General features: G+C 40.8%; 1 protein-coding gene and 1 long non-coding RNA gene across 3 annotated transcripts in view; one reads left to right on the forward strand and one right to left on the reverse strand.

Annotated features, from left to right (window-relative positions):
* Positions 1-20,037, forward strand: part of PDCL2 (phosducin like 2) — an 81,884-nt gene that overhangs the window by 39,662 nt on the left and 22,185 nt on the right. Inside the window, exon 3 of one of the 2 annotated variants that reach the window (XM_075566313.1) lies at positions 6,786-6,929. The exons of the other annotated variant lie outside the window; for it this stretch is intronic. Within the exon in view, the coding sequence (XP_075422428.1) occupies positions 6,786-6,929 (144 nt within the window). The remainder of the gene's footprint in view (positions 1-6,785; positions 6,930-20,037) is intronic. 2 annotated transcript variants of the gene reach the window in all.
* Positions 15,550-20,037, reverse strand: part of LOC142463493 (uncharacterized) — a 31,223-nt gene continuing 26,735 nt past the window's right edge. The window contains exons 2-4 of the long non-coding RNA XR_012787445.1: positions 17,439-17,537; positions 16,219-16,343; positions 15,550-16,097 (exon numbers count right to left, since the gene is read on the reverse strand). This is a non-coding gene — a long non-coding RNA (uncharacterized LOC142463493). The remainder of the gene's footprint in view (positions 16,098-16,218; positions 16,344-17,438; positions 17,538-20,037) is intronic.

The following is a 20,037-nucleotide window of genomic DNA, read 5'->3' on the forward strand; positions in this document are numbered from 1 at the left end:
AAATTTAATCCTAGAACAATTGCTTCACCCTGCTTTTGAACCAATTCATGAGCTTTCTACGCAGTTACTCACCATTAAGGTTGTTTTTCTAACAGCTATTACTACAGCGTGAAGAGTTGGAGAACTCCATAGTTTACAGTATCTTGTTGTGAGCAGTTTTTTTCAGATACGCCTAGACAAAATAGTAATGTGGACAGCACATCGGTGCATGGAACATTATACAGAATTATCTTAGTTTGCGGTGACAATCTGGAGAGGCCCCTAATCCTACCTCGGGCCCATTTCTGAAGATCCTGGATCATCACATACACTCAGTTTTAGATGGCAATTCAAGTTAATGCCACGTGGTCCCTTGGTATGACTTAATCTGTTTCGAGAGATTGAAAATGGGAGGTTTACAGAAATAGGGAGTCTAAATCCACGTATGGACTGACTGCGTAAAAAATCCAGGGTAGCCAGACCTTTTGGGAGTTATGGCATATGTTGTTCAGGAATCCCAAGTATATGGGTTCATTTCCCTCCAGGTGAAGGCATCTTTTAAAAGCTTTGACCTCTTCAAAATGGGTCTCCTGCAGGAGGAGAATGTTGGCTCCTATTTTTTGAGGTCCTTTATTGCCATCCACCTCTTAGAGCATTTCGAGCCTTTCACAATTAGCATTAATACATTAAATGACATAGCGAGTTTGGTTTAACAGCGCTAACCAGAACGAATACGGCGCCCTAGACTACACCGCTGTCCAGCTAGCGTGCTTGTCAGCTGATGGCTGTTCTGGGTAGAGGGACGGGTAGATTGGAGGGGCAAAACAGAGAAAATGGAAAAAACTGAACAAAAAAAAGAGTGCGCATGGATGTGTCTCTAGAGAGACGATCCTAATGCTTACCTGCCCTTGGGAACAAAATTTGGGGTGGGGGGGGGGGGAACAAAAAAAAACAAGGGCAACTGTGTCTACAAGGACACAGACATGGTTAGGGATAGTGGACAAGACTTGGACGGCCTGACTCAACCGGTACTTCTCAGGCCTCTAAGCCCACTGTAAAGGCAAGGCTAACTTGTACTCGTACAAAACAAAGGAAGGGAGGGGGGAGCCAAGGATAAATCAGCTATTATAATAATAATAAAAAATGGAATTAACACCTAATAAATAGAACCACAATTTGCGTAACCTAAAGGCATATATAATCAAATAGACGCAATGTGGTTCTCACAAGCAACACTGATGGTGGGATAGGAAATTATGGAATAATAGAATAAAGGACACTACTTGCACGGCCATGTGTAAGTACAATCACATAGAAAGTTCTTTTCAGAAGAGGCCCTCTATTCATGTATGGAGATCTACTTCTAGGGCTGTCCGTGGAACGTGCTGTTCTTATAGCAGAGTCACTTGGTGACGTCACTTTCACGCAGCTCCCCCAGAGTTAGATAGGATATATGAAGTGTGTCTCAGATGAACAGTAAAACATTTTATTAAAAAATGAAAGCACATACAAACTCACATGTACAAAAGTCTGTGTCTGCTACAGTAGGAACCCACATGTACTCCAGCAGTGTAAAGTCCCTGCTACCGCGTCTGGTAGTGAGAGACTGCGCAGATGGATCTTGAGTAACACCGGGAATCTACGGAAGCCTCCACAGGACAATCCAAAACAATTTCGAGCAACGCGTTTCGCCGTCTCCTTGGCTTCGTCAGGCTCTGATAATGGTTCCTTTGATATGCTCCCCCACATATAAATAGTAGTAGCAATCAGTAAGATTATAGTCATGTGTGGAAATCCTTAATCCATACGGCACAATGTCCGACTGAACTATTGATTGTTCTCGTCTGTGATAGGACTGATGTCATCACTGGATCTAACCTATTTGTAAATAAACACGCAGGCTGCTGCTATCTACGGATAAGCATCCCCACACATAAAAGGATATGCAGCAGAAGCCCCAGCATGTAAAAAATACAATACAACCCCATATCTAAATCTCAAGCATACAGCATGGGTAATTGAAACTTATAATAAAAAACATACGCAGCTGTATTCAAACAATGTATATGGAAATGCAAGCAAACTTTGGCGTAAGCACCATAAGTAGACCCAATTGGACTAGTTAGCTGCATAAAAGCCAAAATAGAGGATCTCAGAAATAAACAACCCCATTGTTTATGGGACCTATACAATAGACACACAGTGGAATAGCAATGAACACACAATGTGACACTCAAATATAAAAAGAAAAGATATTAAAATCATACAATCATGAGAGATGGTATACCATGAAGCGTGATACAAAAATAATGCTAACATACAGTATGTGAGCATGGATCCATTCGCCCTTAAGAAATAGGGCTAAGGAATGGTATAATGACTGAAGCTATATGATGCATATAAATATACATGCGCACGCAATATTTAACAAATACCTAAAAACACTAAAATATTAACACCAGATTTAAAACATTCGTAACTACCTATGGATAGTGGCTAGCATCTATAGTAATATGACACACAAAATAACACTCACAATTGGAATATTAAAATACATACATAAGAAATCGCATATTCCAAGGCACAGTTCAGGGATAATACAGAGATGTGTTCAGGGATAATGTAAGGATGTGTAAACAAGATTACACTAGCCTTGATAAATAAAGGCTATAAAATAGTGGATCAGCTAGAGATCTAGCTTCTAAGGAAAAAGAGAAAGTCGCCCGTGGGCGATGAAATGCGTCAGGGTACGTCATCACGCAATTGCGCGACTAGCCAGGTCGCGCATGGAGCAGATTCGTGGCGGTTCAAACACAGAGGCTTTACTGTTGCTTCATCTGCAACTCCTGCGGACATTCCAAAGGCTTCTTAGCGGACTGGTGTTCTTCTAGTCCATGGAATAAGAACTTGATTGTGTACTACAGACGCTGGGATAGCTGGTTGGCGGTGACATTGATTCACAAATTGCCTATTTTATACCCACACTTGTGAGTGATATTTCTCCCCCTCCTTCCCTTTTCCCATCAATAAATATATTAACTTGAGCCTGAAAGCTTAGTGTAACATTTCAACATACAATTCTTATGTAATAGCTCTATTTAAACTAAACTTACAGGAAACTCCAGATCGGGAGTCCTCCCAACCTCCAGGCCTGGGCACTTGGCCTCACTCCGTTTTTAACAAGGCCAGACCTCTCTAGAGGTCCTCGCCTAGATCCTGAATTCGAAGATAACGGGGTTATTGGGTGACACCCCCTTTTGTAGCTGTCTAAAAAGTCTTGTCTACCTCAACTGGATGGAGGAGTTAACCCATTAATGACTGCCATGACTTGAAGAAACAGAAATATCAGATGGTACATTTCCTCTTATCTCTTGCTCTCAAAGGTCTGACTGTGAGTAACACCAGGACCTTAAAAACGTTCGGTTATTTGAAGATAACCGTATGCTAAGGAGCTCAATTCTACTTTTTTTTTTTTAAATATTAATTTTGAATAAGGTGTTAACTCGTAAAATAATGGCCTTTACCATGTTGGTTGATGTCACGTTATTTGCCATTATTTATCAGGGCTTAGTGAATCTAGAGAACACTGATAAGTGACGAGGTTGTGAATCTAGGCCTTTGTTTTTTTTAGTTGACTGGCAAACTAAGTGAATCTCTTAAAAATTAAATAGAACAATTCAACCAAAACCTTGTTTTTTTTTGTTTTTTTCTTTGAGATTATTAATACGTCATTCTGTAAAATCCCCATATAATAACGCTTGGACGGATTATTTTCTTTTACTTCTTTTTTTTTTAATGACTTCACTTTGCAAGATACTGCATGAAAGAACATTTTAAATTATTCTGCATTTTAAATAAGTTACAGGTTTAAGAACTATCTTTAAGTTTCATACCACATAGCTGTATTGTGTTGTAATTTATGAGTATCAATCTAATTAGAGATTCTGATCTGCAATGTTTTTATCTAGGAAATAATTTGTACTAGCTATTGTGGACGCATGCTTTTTTCCCCTACTGTATGTATCTTGCTTTACCACTTTAGTTGATTTACAGTGCCATCTAGTGTGGAGCCCTGGTATTCAAGCAACTGTGTATATGAGGTGTATATGAGGTTAAGGGGTCTATGCACAAAGCAGTGATAAGTGTTTTTAAGTACGATAAATGCCTTTAGAGCGCAATGCTGCGCGATTCACAAAGCATTGATAACACTGCAGTATCGCGCTTAAAAAGCTTTTTAACGCCAAAAAACAGTCAGTGATTAAAAAAAGTCGTACGATCGGTCAAAAAATGGCAAACACGCCGTTTTTTGCCGTCTGCGCGATTCACAAAGCAGTGATAATTGAATCGCACTGTAAAAGCTCACCATTTCTTTTCACAAGCTAAAGGCTGGCGCAAAAGAGATGGAGACAGTCATAAAAGCATTTTTTTTCTGCATACCATTAATACAAGAGGCTGGCGTTGGTCTCTGGGGGTCCTTGGGTGGTTCCCGCGGGTCTCTGGGGGTCCTTGTGTGGTTCCCGTGGGTGTCCGGGGGCCCTCGGTGAGCCCCGGGGGCCCTATAGGAGTCCCCGGGTGGTCCCCATGTGTATCTGGGGGTCCTCGGGTGGATCCCGTGGGTGTCTAGTGGCCCTCGGGTGTTCCCCTTGGGTGTCCAGGGGTCCCCGCTGGCCTGCGGTACAAATCCTGTGTCAAAAAAAAAATTGACCAATACTTTGAAATAAATAATACACTCCCCTCCCCCCCTCGCCCCTAACAGATACAGTACAGTAATGGGCAAAATTACTATTATCCAGATATGGATAATAGTGCATTTGCCCATTTAAAATAAAACCTTAACGAGCAGAAATAAAGTAAATAAAACTTGCACTTACCCCTGCTAGCCTGCCATGATGAAGGCCGTCCTCATCCTCATCACCGTCCATGTCCTCCGTTGCCATAAACAATGCAATAAAAAATACAATCTAATGGCCTCTAACCCCTTAATCACCTTAGCGGTTAGTAACTGCTATAGTAATTAAGGGGTTAACCCACCCTCCCCCACTACCCACCCAGGAGGCCTAACCACCCTCCCCAGGCAATTACCACCACCCTCTTTGCCATTCAAAAGCCCAAAATAAAACACATTACATAGAAAAATAAACACATTACAAATGCCAATAAACCAATTGATTGGCACAGTGGGTACATCATGCCCATATATTATGGGAATGATTTAACGCTATGGCAGTCAATGGTCAACCTAAAAAATAAACAACCACTAACAATATCCATTGTAATCAAAACAATCACCAACCAGCAATCACCAGCAATCAATTAATCAATCAAATACCAAATAAACACCACAATTAACAATTAAAACACCAAAACAAAACTATCAATAAATAAAAGAAAGGTCCAAATAAACACCATCATTAAAAATAAAAATACCAAAAATAATCCACTATTAAAAAGCAAACACCAAAACCCCCCTGAAATAATCAATTGAAAACACCACAAAAAATGACATCATACAAAATCAAATTGTGGAGTTATTGGTGCTAACAATTCAAGCCCAATAAAGATAATATTTTAACAAACACCTAAACAAATCATATATGCTTTTTGGCAGATTATAATTCTATCCATGACATGGCATATAATATGATATTTTATTAATGCATATATATTGCATAACTAGGAATTAACCAGGGTTCTAATCCAGTGACGTTTGGTTATTCCTAAAGGTATATCACTTGACTTGGGAGTTTTCAGCTGTATGTCGATTTGGCTGCTAGAATAAGTCCACTGGTGGTATATTGGGAGATTTAACACACAAGAAGAAATATCAGACATTTTAAAGTGGTTCAATGGCTAAAAACTCACCTGTATGCTTGTCATCTTATCAGAGCCCAACATAAAAAAGATTGAAGAAATCATTGTACAGTAGATGGCATAAATAGCTTAAATACAGGCTATGTGTATATATATATATATATATATATATATATATATATATATATATAGCAACTGTAAATATTCCTGTATATTCATTTGCATGTCTTAGACAGGTCTGCAACCCTGTCTTTCACCATTATCACCCAGCACACAGCACTTCCACTGCAGCAAGGGATTCTGGGAAATGACATGCAAATGAGCACACTATAGGGAACCATGTTAAAAATGGTTATTGAGGCAAAAAGTGACACTGTGTGCTCATTTGCATGTCATTTCCCAGAATCCCTTGCTGCAGTGGAAGTGCTGTATGCTGGGTGATAATGGGGAAAGGCATGGTTGCAGACCTGCCTGAGACATGCAGATGAGCATACAGTTATATTTGAATATTTGCTTTCCTGTGGAGGGTTTTTGTCACTTTTTTAACTCACCATAACTTAACTCAGTATTATGGTTTTATATTTTTATATATATATATATATATATATATATATATATAATCTCAAATGTCAAGTTATTGAAAAGTGCATTTAGACGCCCATCTCCAAAAAATAAGTAGTATTTGACTGCTTACTTAATTTTAGAAACTTTTTTTTAAGTGTCTTACAGTTGAAGCAGATTGGTAATAATGGTTTAGATTTAAGAGTTTTTTTTTTTTTTTTTTTACAAAAAGGCTAAGTACTGTATTGTTACCTTATATTCTTGTATTGTTGGGATTGCTAACCAGTTAACTGTCATTGACTTGAATGGCAGGTAAAGCTGGATCAGGAAGCAAGCAATTGCCCATCATCAGTCTTTAGTGAATCTCCCCAAATATATTTTATATAAGCCACAAGAGAAATTAAAAATTAATTACGTTTTTTTGAATATTTTAGGCAACAACGGATCAAAGAGCTTAAATCTCTTCAAAAAATGCAAACATTTGGGGAGCTGATTGAAATACCTGGTAATTTATATGTGAAAGAAGTTACAAATGCCAAAGAAGATGTTTGGGTTGTGATTCATCTTTATAGATCAGGGTAAAGTAAATGCAAGCTATATTTTCATGAATGTTGATTATGATTTTTGGGGGTGTGGGGGGGCTAATATCTGGGTTATTTAATTCATGGAATTGTGCTAGTGCAGAAAAATGTCAGACATCAAAATGAAGTGTCAAAAAGTGCAAATGTCTTCTTTAAATTGTTGAAACATAATCTGATACTAATGCATTCGTTATTATAGTATTCTAAATAATATAACTTATATGTAGGAATGTGTTGCTTATGTCTAGATTCCAATCATTGCCACCTAAATACAACTAGATACGTGCATATTGCCATGATAGCAACATTTGAAACATGCTTGATATTAAGTTGTCTATTTTATGCACATTGGTAATTGTAAGGAACTCCATGCCTTGAGATACGTGTCCTTAGCAATATCTATTGATATATAGATAAATAAAGATTTATTTATTTATTTTACTTGCATTTGGGTTAAATTGGGTTAAACTAGCACTTGGGAAAAGTGTTTGGTTATTTAAGTAGCAAATGAACTAGTTATTTTAGCATGGATTCTATTGATTTAGGAGGGCTTGTAGACCGCAGGCTTAGCAATAGTGCCCAAAGTCATGCAGTAGCTGCAAAGGCAAACACAATCTCATCTTGTATTAAATGGGCAATGAATGGAAGGGAAGTAAACATAATTATGCCCCTTTTATAATGCATTAATAAGACCACACCTTGAATATGGAGTACAATTTTGGGCACCACTCCATAGAAAAGACATTATGGAACTAGAGAGTGCAGAGAAGAGCCACCAAATTAATTAAGGGGCTGGATAATCTGATATGAGTAGAGGCTAGCTAAATTAGATTTGTTTACATCAGAAAAGATGTGTTTAAGAGGGGATATGATAACTATATACAAATATACTCAGGGTCAACACAGGGAGCTTTCAAAAGAAGGAATCAGCCCAAGGGCAGTACAAACGACATAGGGTCATCCCATGAGGTTGCAGGAAATACTTCACCAGCAACAAAGGAAAGGGATCTTTACAGTAATGGCAATTAAAATGTGGAATTCACTACCCATGGAGACTGTGATGGTAGATACAATAGATATGTTCAAAAAAGTTGGACATCTTTTTAGAAAGGGATATACCAAATAAGTAAACATGGGAAGGATGTTGATCCAAGGATTAATCTGATTGCCAATATTTGGAGTCAGCAATGAATTTCTTTTCCCCCTTATGAGATATCATTAGATAATATTTCACTGGGGTTTTTTGTTTGCCTTCCTCTGGATAAATGTACTGTAAGTACAAATATAGGATAAAGTATCTGTCTAAATTTAGCATAGGTTGAACTTGATGGACGTATGTATTTTTTCAACTTCATCTACTATGCAGCTATGTAAGCACACTCCCAACCCCCAACATTTTAATACAGCAGTTAAAAGCGAACTACTACAGGTAAACCCCGTTATAGCGCGACCCGTTATAACGCGAAATCGGTTATAACGCGGTTTTCACGTGGCTCCCGTTTAAAAAAAAAATTTTTTTTTTGCACACTGCGCACACTGCACACACTCACTGCACACACTCTCACTGCATACACTGCTCACTGCACACACTGCTCACACTCTCCCAGCACACACTCTCCCAGCACACACTGCTCACTGCACACACTGCTCACTGTACACAGTCTCCCTGCACACAGTCTCCCAGCACACACTCTCCCAGCACACACTGTTCACTGCACTCACTGCACACACTGCTCACTGCACCCACTCTCCCAGCACACACTCTCCCAGCAAACACTGCTCCCAGCACACACTGCTCACTGCACACACACTCACTGCACACACTGCTCACTGCACACACTGCACACACTCACAGCACTCAGCTCTCAACACACAGCACTCACAGCACACTCTCACAGCACACAGCACACTCTCACAGCACTCACAGCACACTCTCACAGCACACAGCTCTCACAGCACACAGCACTCACAGCACACTCTCACAGCACTCACAACACACTCTCACAGCACACTACACCACACCTCCCACTCCCCCTCCCTACCTTTGGTGTCGGCTGCTGAGATCGGAGCGGAGCTGGCATCAGGAGGAGGGGGGGTGTCGGGAGGAGGGGGGGGTGTCGGGAGGAGGGGGGGTGTCGGGAGGAGGGGGGTGAGTGAGGAGGGGGGGTGAGTGAGGAGCAGGCTGGGACTCGGAGGGCCGCGTGGGCTATGCCGAGGAGGGGGGGTGAGTTAGGAGCAGGCTGGGACTCGGTGGGCCGCGTGGGCTATGCCGAGGAGGGGGGGTGAGTGAGGAGCAGGCTGGGACTCGGAGGGCCGCGTGGGCTATGCCGAGGAGGGGGTGTAGGTGTGGGGGCATGGGGGGGAGGAAATGGATGCCGGTGGTGGGAGGTAAGGAGCAGGTTGCGGCTGGAATCGCCGTTGCTAGGGGACGTGTAGGGCTTCCGGCCACCTCTTCCTTCCCTCACTCCCTCCCTCCCGATCAGGCGCGCGGCGGCCATTTTTTTTTTTTTTTTTAAATTAGCGCGACCCCGGGTCTAGCGCGTTTGGATCGGGTGGCCCCCGAGGACCGCGCTATAACGGGGTTTACCTGTACTTAAAGTAGCAATCCCCCTCAAATGACATTATTTTTTAAATTACCTGAACCACAATACTCCAGTTTTGGGGACCCAATGGTTCGTAAACTATTCAAAATTCAATTGGTTGGTAAAAAATATATATCTATATAGGGTTCACATATGGCTCCTGGAGCACGCAATAGAAATTAGCAACATCATCTCCCGATTTAAATTGTGGCAATTGGGCGCCGGGACAAAATTGATTCTGATGTGACTACATTATGTTCATCTGGCAACTATATTCTGGGAAAAACAGCTGTGGCAATCTTAGGAACCAGGATTGTCCCGGAGCTTGGAGTACCAAAATTAGGCACCCGGTTTAGATAATGTAAAATAAAACTAGCAGCACGGATTGCTACCTTATTACAAACTTATTTCAATCCAGATTGCTAAACTAGATAATTTGTAAAATCTCAAAAGTGCTTCTTCTAAGACAAATGTACACAAGGGAAAAGGTTATTCATTGCTAAGTTACTAATGCATACCTGCGTCATCGAAGAAGACCTCAAAAAAACAAAATGATATTGTCTTATGAGCCTCACTTTCTTCTAAGCTCTAGCTATTTAATATGTACTCTACATATATGTCTGTCTTGTTCAGTTTATTACTCTAATGTTTTCCCACACTTTCTTATTTTCTCCAAATTCTTCCTTAACATCTTTTTAAGGACCTCATTTTTGATGCTCAGTCCATGTTGCTCAATATATGGTTGGTGGTCAGTAGCTTTTACTCTAGAGAAGAAATCTTCATCAAAGTGTATTTAGCACTAAATTCATAGAATTATGCAGCCTTGTTTCATAATTCACTGTTTATTTAAAAATAATTCCAACATTTCAATGATCGATGTACAGTTAACCAGTTTCTTGCAGTTGTTGGGTTATACAACGAGACAAAATGTTATATGGAAATATGAATTCAAGCATCTTAAAGATATGTTTTATCATTTAGATATACAAGCGCAGCATGTAGTACTAAACCTAACTCCACACTGAATTTGTTATTGTTGGTAAGGGGCTTAGCCCTACAACCTACAGTACAGATAAGGGACTATGTTCTTGTGTTAGTCAGCGCCCCACACGGAGCTAGGTATGTATTTTTTCTGGCTGCTCCTTTTTGTTTGCTGAAACATTAGCTGCATGTTTGTTAACAACCTTGGCTAATAAAAGCCTATATGGTTTTCCCTTAGAAACCTCTCAACGCACTTCCTAAGGTGTAACCTTTCCCAAAAACCTTTGGTTTTGTTGGTTCGAGATCTTTACAATATGAAACCTTCATTTAACTGTTTTAGAAATTGGGCCCACATGGCTTGATCAGATCTGGTGGAGTTGAGAGATAATAAATGGTGTAATGTAAGCAAATTCCATTACTGGAATAATAGAACTGTGAATGCTACTGCATATCTATCAGCGCTATTATTAGGGAGAGGGGGGCGGGTAGAGCCCGATGTGCAGCCTCTTTGAACACATTTTGAACTGATCATCACAATCAGATTTTTTACCCAGCAACTAGTGACGTCAATTTTTGACGGACCCCGATAGGCTAACATGAACTTAAATACTGCAACAGAAGTGGAACATTATCTATGAGCCTGAGGAAGCCTGAAGGCGAAATGCGTTGCTCAGTTTTTTGGACCAGTGCGGCACCCATAGGAAGAATGTTGACACGGAAGAAGAGGCAACAATCCATTACAGCACAGACGCGGACTCTCGGGGGGGACCTCCACTTTTTTAACCATTTTGATGTAGGTGTGGTTTCTTATCTGTACTATTAAACACTGTCATTTCATATGAAATTGACTTTTGGAATATCTACACCAAGGGGGAGTGAGGCGGAAGGAGCGCAAGGTGACACGGGACCCTGCAAGAGGAGTCAAGTTTACCCTGATTTGTACCCACTCACACAGGGCCGTGTGAGTGTTTGCATATTTGTTTCACACACTCCCTATCCCTTCCCACACCTCCACCTTCTGTGCACCGGTCGTATTTGAAGTTTGATCCAACTACCACTACGAGGATAAAGACACCAATACAATTCGGGTGCTCACACAGGCCCGTGTGAGTGTTATCTATCCATTTATTTATTTTATATTTTCCCTTCACCATCTCCCATCTTGTGTGTAGTCTTGCACACTTATCGGAAGCGTGATATCTCTCACAGTAATCATCAGTTATATCAATGCATGGTAATGTTTCACCTTAAAGAAGAGTGTTGCAGTATTCCTCTCGCCCTGTGCTCCCCCATTCTTCTCTTGTTTTTTCTGTACCAGGGATCCCGGATAAAGTCCTGAAAGGGGTTTTGAGCACCAAAGAGAGACGTCAACTCAAGGGGTTTATTTACCCCTTGAGAAGGTAGTATTCATCCTTTTATACATTCATAGGATCCAGTGAGAGCACCCAGATACTTCCTTTGTTTTAGATAAGAAATGGTGTCATGTAAGCAAATGGTGAAGTTAAGATATCTGATTTACAGATATAGCATGATTTATGTTCAACCGTCGCACTTAAGTGCTGTATGAGCACTTTGTGGTCCGCACCTCCATCTGCGGCTACACCGCACTGACCTCGTTTGTGGTGAGATGGAATTATTATTTGTGTGTTTGCAGTTCAGTGTGTGGCCGGCAGGTGGCGCACTGAATATCTTTGCCGATGATACTCTGAATGCTACAGTTCTGTTCAGTAATAACCTTGCAGGTGTCTGAAGCGAAAATAAAATGTACACGTGTCTTTTGGTCTAATTACCTTGTACATTGTATTGTATTGTATGTCTTTATTTATATAACGCCATTAATGTACATAGCGCTTCACACTAGAAATACATGTGGTAATCAAATAAATAACAGATCATGGGAATAAGTGCTTTAGACATAAAAGTAACATTAAGGAAGAGGAGTCCCTGCTCCGAGGAGCTTACAGTCTAATTGGTAGGTAGGGAGAATGTACAGAGACAGTAGGAGGGAGTTCTGGTAAGTGTGTCTGCAGGGGGGCAAGCTTTATGTATCATGTGTTCAGAATATCCACAGTGCTATTCATATGCTTCTTTAAGCAAGTGTGTCTTAAGGTGGGTCTTAAAGGTGGATAGAGAGGGTGCTAGTCGGGTACTGAGGGGAAGGGCATTCCAGAGATGTGGGGCAGTCAGTGAAAAAGGTTTAAGGCGGGAGAGGGCTTTAGATACAAAGGGGGTAGAAAGAAGACATCCTTGAACAGAACGCAAGAGTCGGGATGGTGCATAGCGAGAAATTAGGGCTGAGATGTCTCTACTGTTGCAGATTTCCACTATATTACTGCACCGACACACTTTATTCGAGCAAATACCCAGTTTGTACCTGGCAGATACCTGGAATGCGCCGCTCCTCACCTCTGACAAGCCCCGTTGCGTTTGCCTTCCCAGCCTGGGTTCATGCCTGGCTGACGGGCGGCTGATCTGTTAAAGGATAATGATTAGGATTTAATAGGCTGCAATGCTTCGCGTGTCTACCAGATGGCATAAATTCATGAATTGTAATGCAGTATATATATATATACTGTGCAGTATTGCAGCCAGCGGGAATAAAATGCTTCAATCCCTGCCTGGAAAATACCTCAATGCACTCGGGCAGAAAACAGTCACAAACCTCAATACACCCGGGTATACCCGAATTCGTGGGACTAGCCGAGCTCGAATAAAGTGTGTCGCCAGTGTACCACTAACCTAAGAATCACTAACCTAATCTGTCTCATAACTTTTGTACTGTACATGGCATGGGACATGGCGCTTTCTCCATGCTCACCCCCTCCCACATTTAAATGGTTAAGGGCTCACTCCATAGCATCTTACACACAGGGGAACTTGTTTGCTTGCAGGATGGTTGTGACAACTCTAATACAGAGTGCTTTTCCTGGTAATGTACAGGTTAATAAAGGCTTCAATCAGACTTAGAACTTTGCAACTAATATTGACAGATTTACTATAAATCATTCTTCCTGTTATTACACAGGTTATTAAGAATTTATATTAGCGTTAGGGACCCCTGAATTGTGGTCTGCCGTGAAGTTGGCTCAGGGGCTTACAACAATTTTGGCCAAAAATGTCAAACTAAAAGACCATTTTACTTAATAGATATTTATACATATATATTTAGGCACTGTACCGTGTATGAGTTTCACTGGATGTGCTAAAACTGAGCTTTGTCTGTGTTTTATGTTCTGTCTCTGGTTTTAAATATATATTGCCATGCTCAGTAGCACTCCTCTGTGACACTCATATGCTTATATATATGTTGTGGTTATTTTGGGGGTTCAATAGGAGCTTGTTAGGTGTCCAGTATATTTCATAGTAGCTTTCTCCATGCCACACAAGACCAGCCTGCAATTATGCCTATATGATATATTGTGCAATTCAAGTCGGGACAGATAAGAGTGCGTCTCTGTCTTTAGATTTATCAATATAGCATTTTCTATCTGTTTTAACTCATTTAAATATTTTCATTCGATCTGCGCAATGGTCCCTGTTCTCTCTTTTTACTGAGGCACCAACTTCCTGATACTCCTGAGCAAAGATTGCCACATTTGTGATATGCCCTAACTATACCACTATACTGTGATTAGGAATTACACAGGAGCCAAGATACGAATAATCTAATTAGAAAACCATCTGCACTTAGTCGTGTTTTTTCTTTTTGTCGTTTGGTTTAAAAATCATGGGGGAGCATGGGAGAAATGCAATCTTGAACCCACAGGGACCTTCGAGGACAGTCCCTACCAGTGGGTTTGAGCAGGGAGTAGCAATCATACTTATTTTCACTGTGCACTTATCACTCAATTTATTATATAAAGTCACTTATTAACATATTCACGGTTTATTAATATTGTCACTTGAATACATCACGTCATCATTTGTATTTGTAGGAGCGCCTATGTGTTTCACCTTATTGTGTACACTGTTATATGGAAACAGGGTCACATTCAGATACATTTACAGTACTACTGTCAAACATACTGTACACTGTCTAACACTGTTATACAGGGACAGGGTAACATCCATCCAGATACACTTAGAGTAGTACTGTAATACAAATATATCACTGATACACCAGGACTTAACTTCAAATAACTATGGGTCCTGGCCCAAGTCTCGAGATTGCCCCCCACACATGAAGCTTGAGTGGATGCTTTGGCCGAGGTTTCAGGGATACGTGTTTTTTTTCCCTGAATGCCATAGTGGCAAATCTTTCCAGGGCGACTGATGTCTCATCGGAAAATATAACTTCATCAAACCTTTCTCCACTCTCAATTCATGCACATACTTGGTCAACTCTTTTTTTTTTTTATCTTGTTAACCTCCCTTATCATGGGAAACACTCTGCAATTACAATAAAAAATGGGTTACTACTACACCCCATTAAAACTATCTAAATGTGCCAAAGGATACTCCCCGCTCTGCCCAAAGCAGTGCGGGGAGATAGCGGATTTACGACACATGCTGTGGTCCTAGGTAAAAGTGGTCCCGATTTGGGAACAAATTAGAGAATGGATACAAAGGATACTCAATTTGGAGATTCCTCTGGACCCGTGGCTGTTCCTATTGGGCAGACAGATCCAGGGTTTGTCAAATGCGATGCATAAATTAATCGCGCATTTCGCCACAACCACAAGATGCGAGATCGCTGCATTGTGGAAGCAAACTGATTTACCAGTCATCCCCAAAATTAGAAACAGAATTTGGCACGTCTGCCGGATGGAACAGCTGACGAGTATGGTCAATGATAACGGCTCAAATTTCCTAAAAGTCTGGACGCCTTGGTTGGCTCAGACAGATATCCAGGGGTAAGCACCTCCGCAATACTACAATGATAGAAACAGATGCGTTCTCCTATAACAGCGCAGGATCCACTACCACATAGCGACAGGCGGATAGGCCAAACGTGAGAGAGGAGCCCTGTGAGAAATGCATAACCCAGGAATCCAAAAGCCGCAGTCGTCCAGTGAGGCTTTCCCCAAACCCCCCCCCCTCCCCCATCTACCCTTTCCTTCCTGTATATTGTCTTGAACGTCTTCTAGGTTATGTCCGTGGAGTGTACTGTACGTTACCCATAGTTATTGTCCTGTATGTGTTCTGTGTTGTTGAAAAATATATGGGTTAAAATTGATTTTCATGACAATGGTTTGTGATACATTGTATGCATGTTAAAACCCAATAAAAGTAAAGTTGAAAAAAAATGGGTTGCATTTTATAATATCTTTCTACTGTATGGTGATTCAGCATTTGTCTAGGATAGACAAATATAGCATACCCAGAAACATGATTATAAGGAAAGTACTGTACTTCCCAGAATAAGTCATACATAATAAAGATGCTACAAGCTAGGTAAACAGAAGCATTAAACTTTTAAGAACCACTGTATTTTTGTACAGTAAAGCTTTGTCCATAGGTCCAGACCAAATCTCATTTGTCTGATGCTGGTCTAACACACAGTAAGATCACAGTAAGATGCTTCTTCTGCAGAGTCTCCTGAACCTCTGAAGCAGACCTCATCATTTTCATGGCCGATCTCATCCACCAGCCGCATCGCTTCCTGTGAAAATAAGGAATATAATAAAGATTAATTGAGTGCAAATGCATAGGCATGCTGTGTGGCTGTGTGAAATAAAATAAACAGAAGCAAAAGTGTATACAGTACTGTACTCGGTTCTGACCCAGTGGATGCTTCTACAAGTCTTCGTCTTCCTTTTGGTCATGATACCGAACACAGGCTAGCGTCACCTGGATGCCTGCTTCCTGTAGCCATCATTGGATATCAGTTGTCCTGTAGCCCTTTATGCTGTATTATAAAGGTAAAGAGAGAGATACAGGTATACACCTACTTTTGACACCTTAGAAACATAGCCCTGCCCAACACCGAATGCTGCCCCTGTGAGGTCAGTGGTACTGTACATAAAAACTCACAGAAATGTCATAGCCACATTCACTGATCTTAAATAGACTTAAATCTTGTTCTCTTGTGCTTTCAGATACTGTATTTTGTGCTTGAACAATGGATCGATTCAGGCTTCTACAGACGTAAGAACCAGCATGCTGCTGCTGTCCCAGCCAAACTCCTGAGAAAGTGAAAGATGCCTGCAGTACCGGAGACCCCCCAAAAAACATCCAGCGATTCTGTCAGGTAATGTTATGTAATTCATACATCTATCTTTTTTTTGTCAATTCCCGTATTGTGCATGCGTTCAGTACAGTTCATACATACTGTGATGCCCACATCACGTTGCATGTATCTTTAAGTCCCAGAATAAGTCTGGAAACTTATTTCTCTACAGGGGGTTTATTTACAGGTTTAAATCATACACCAACAGGCCCACCGTAAGTCCAATGTTAAGCACCGGACATCCCTGCTTCAGCACGGTCTAGCGTCCTTCATACTTCTTTTCTGGGATTCAAATCCAGGCAGTCCCAGCAGACTTTGCGACCACTGTCCAGTTGGTCTAGGGGAGTGTGCCAGCCTCTATGCTGGGGAGAACTTTCTCTCTCCCCCCTTCCCTCTCTGGGGAAATCAGTCTCTCTCTGTGTGTAGCCACTTCCTGTCTTTTAAAACTCCATGTGCCATCAAGAGTCCAGCCTGCACAATTAGTTTGCAGGTGCTGCTATCTGCTCTAGGTTAGATTAACTCTCTGTAGACCGCAAAGCACCCTTACTGCCCTGTTTCAGTCCCTAGAAACAGTGATTGTATCACAATACTTGCACCTCACAATTCAATGAGACATATGCGTTTCAACCAGGTCCCATATGAACTTGCATGCGCAGAAATTCAATGACACGCATATGGGTGTCAACCAGGTCCCATAGAAACACACACGTACCACACAATGTAATTCATGCACTACACTACTGTATTTCTTCTTGATTATTAATGTATAATAACCTTCTCATTTTCCAGGTGAAAGTGTCCAAAGGCCAGCCGAAGATGATACCAGTAGAAGATCGACGAAAATTGTATTTTCTCAAAGTCATTTACTGTAATCTAATACAAAAGAAATACATATTTTAAAATACTTTGTAGTCATCTGAAGTTTTTAGGGGAATAAGTGGGGGGTTACATTTAAATACACTTATAATTTCGTCAGAGTATTGCAACCAATGCTAAAACTCCATTTTACCGTCCGTAACGCAATCGCGAGTCAGCTGTGAGCAGCCGAAAAAACATCAAGAGATCAGACGCAATCCGCGAGACCCAGGCGAAAGTAGATTACCCTATATCTGCAGGTTGAATCTAGTGTTTATAACTATTGGAATTGACTGAAAATACATAACAAATTTAGAATTAATTTAACGAGAAACCATTTATAGTACAATATAATGCATACAGATTTAATAGAAGTAGCTTGTTTTCTCTTTAGAAAGGCACAGCTAGTTCTGGAACAGCTTTTGGAGATAAGTTAGATTTTATTTATTTATTTATTTATAAAAATGTTTTACCAGGAAGTAATACTTTGAAAGTTACCTCTCGTTTTCAAGTATGTCCTGGGCATAGATTATGATGACAAATAATACATGGTTACAAATACATAGTTACATAAGTGAACAGGGTATACATTATATACAAGACATTGCACACGCAGTTAAAGATAATATATATTATAGGCATATATGTAACAGTTACAGACCAGATTAAAATGTGAGACAGTTTGTAATGGGATTTATCCCTGTTGAAAAATGTGCCTCTAATCCAGCAGTGTGGTGGTTAACTGCTGGTAGACAATTAACCAACACCACCTGGCTGATTACAGGTGTCAGAAAAAGCCTGCCTCTGAGACAGGAAGGGAGATTCTTCCTGAGCTCACACGTGAGCTGAGCTGACCCAGGAAGCAGAAAGACAGAGAGTTCCCTAGTCCACAACTGGGCTGACCTGTGGAACAAACATGTCTTGAGCTGCAAGCTGACAACAAGACAAAGGGGACAAGATTCTAAACCTGGATCCTGACATTACCTTAGCACACACGAGTGCGGACACCAGGAGAACAGAGAAGCCTTCCCCTACAGCCACAAGAGACAGATAAGACTTTTCTTATAAGACTGACATATATATATATATATATATATATATATATACACACATACAGCTCAACCCCCTTATAACGCTGTGCTTGGGGTCCAAAGAATTACATCGCGCTATAAGCAGATCACATTAGAAATAATGTACAATTGCATGCATTGTACAATAAAGTATTTAAGATACCAATAATCGTGTTGTAAAGTATTCATAAATCCAAAAATTGGGAGAAACGCTTGCATCGCGTTATAAGCGGATTCGCGCTGCAACAGATCGCGTTATAACGGGGTTGAGCTGTGTATATGTATATTTATGTATATATATATATATATATATATATATATATATATAATGTCTCTGATTTGGGCTGGTGAATCGCTGGACTAACCACGCAGTTAAAGAGGGCTGGACTACATGTGTAAATATACTCCAAAGTGGAGCAGATTTTGTTTGTGGATTTTCACATGTTTGCTGTGTTTAAAGTGACAGGCACAATAAAGCCTCATTTAAGTTTCACTTTAAACGGTCTCCATTGCGTGCCTCTAAACACGTCTCTTACACAGCTTTAATTTTGAAGGAACATAGACTGGTGGTGGCTGTGAGAGTCTCCAATAGATTGTTCCAGTTTTGTGGTGCACGGTAAGAGAAGAAGTGGCGGCCGAGTACTTTGCTGAACCTTGGGACCATGAACAGTCTTTTGGAGTCCGATCTCAGATAAATGCTGCATGTGGTAGGGGCTTGTTCAGATAGACAGGTAGCTTTCCCAGAAAGTATTTGAAGACAAGACAGGAGAGATTAACTTTGGACCTAGACTCAAGTTATGACCAATCTAGTTCTTTGAGCATTTCGCAGTGATGTGTGTTGTACAGTAGTTGCATTGGAGAACAAAGCGACATATTGAATTGTAGAGGGTATCAAGTTTGCTGCGGTGGGTTTGGGGTGCCGAGCCGTATACTAAGTCCCCATAGTCGATAATTGGCATTAACATCTGCTGTGCGATACGCTTTCTGACCAGCAGACTTAGGGAGGATTTGTTCCTGTAAAGTACACCTAGTGTGGCATATGTTTTGGATGTCAGGGTATCAATGTGCATCCCAAATGTTAAATGGGAGACAAACCATATGCCCAAGTATTTAAAACTAGTAACCAGAGTTAGGGTGGCATTAGCATTGGTTCTGATCTGGAGCTCAGTCATTGGAAGCTTTAAAAATGTAGCCTTGGTCCCAAATACCATTGTTACAGTCTTGTCAGTGTTTAAATACAGTTTGTTTTAGGAAATCCAATTTTCAAGTCTCAAAAAGTCAGGCTGAAGTATGTGTTGAAGGTCAGAGAGGCTATGGCTGTGTGCATATAAGATTGTGTCATCTGAAAACGTGTATTGAAGCTCCCTTACAAGCTGTAGGAAGATCATTGATGAACACTGAGAAGAGTAGGGGCCCCAGACCAGAGCCTTTCGGGATACCACAGGTGA

Source organism: Ascaphus truei, chromosome 1, assembly GCF_040206685.1.
Source record: "Ascaphus truei isolate aAscTru1 chromosome 1, aAscTru1.hap1, whole genome shotgun sequence".
Classification (NCBI taxonomy): Eukaryota; Metazoa; Chordata; class Amphibia; order Anura; family Ascaphidae; genus Ascaphus; species Ascaphus truei.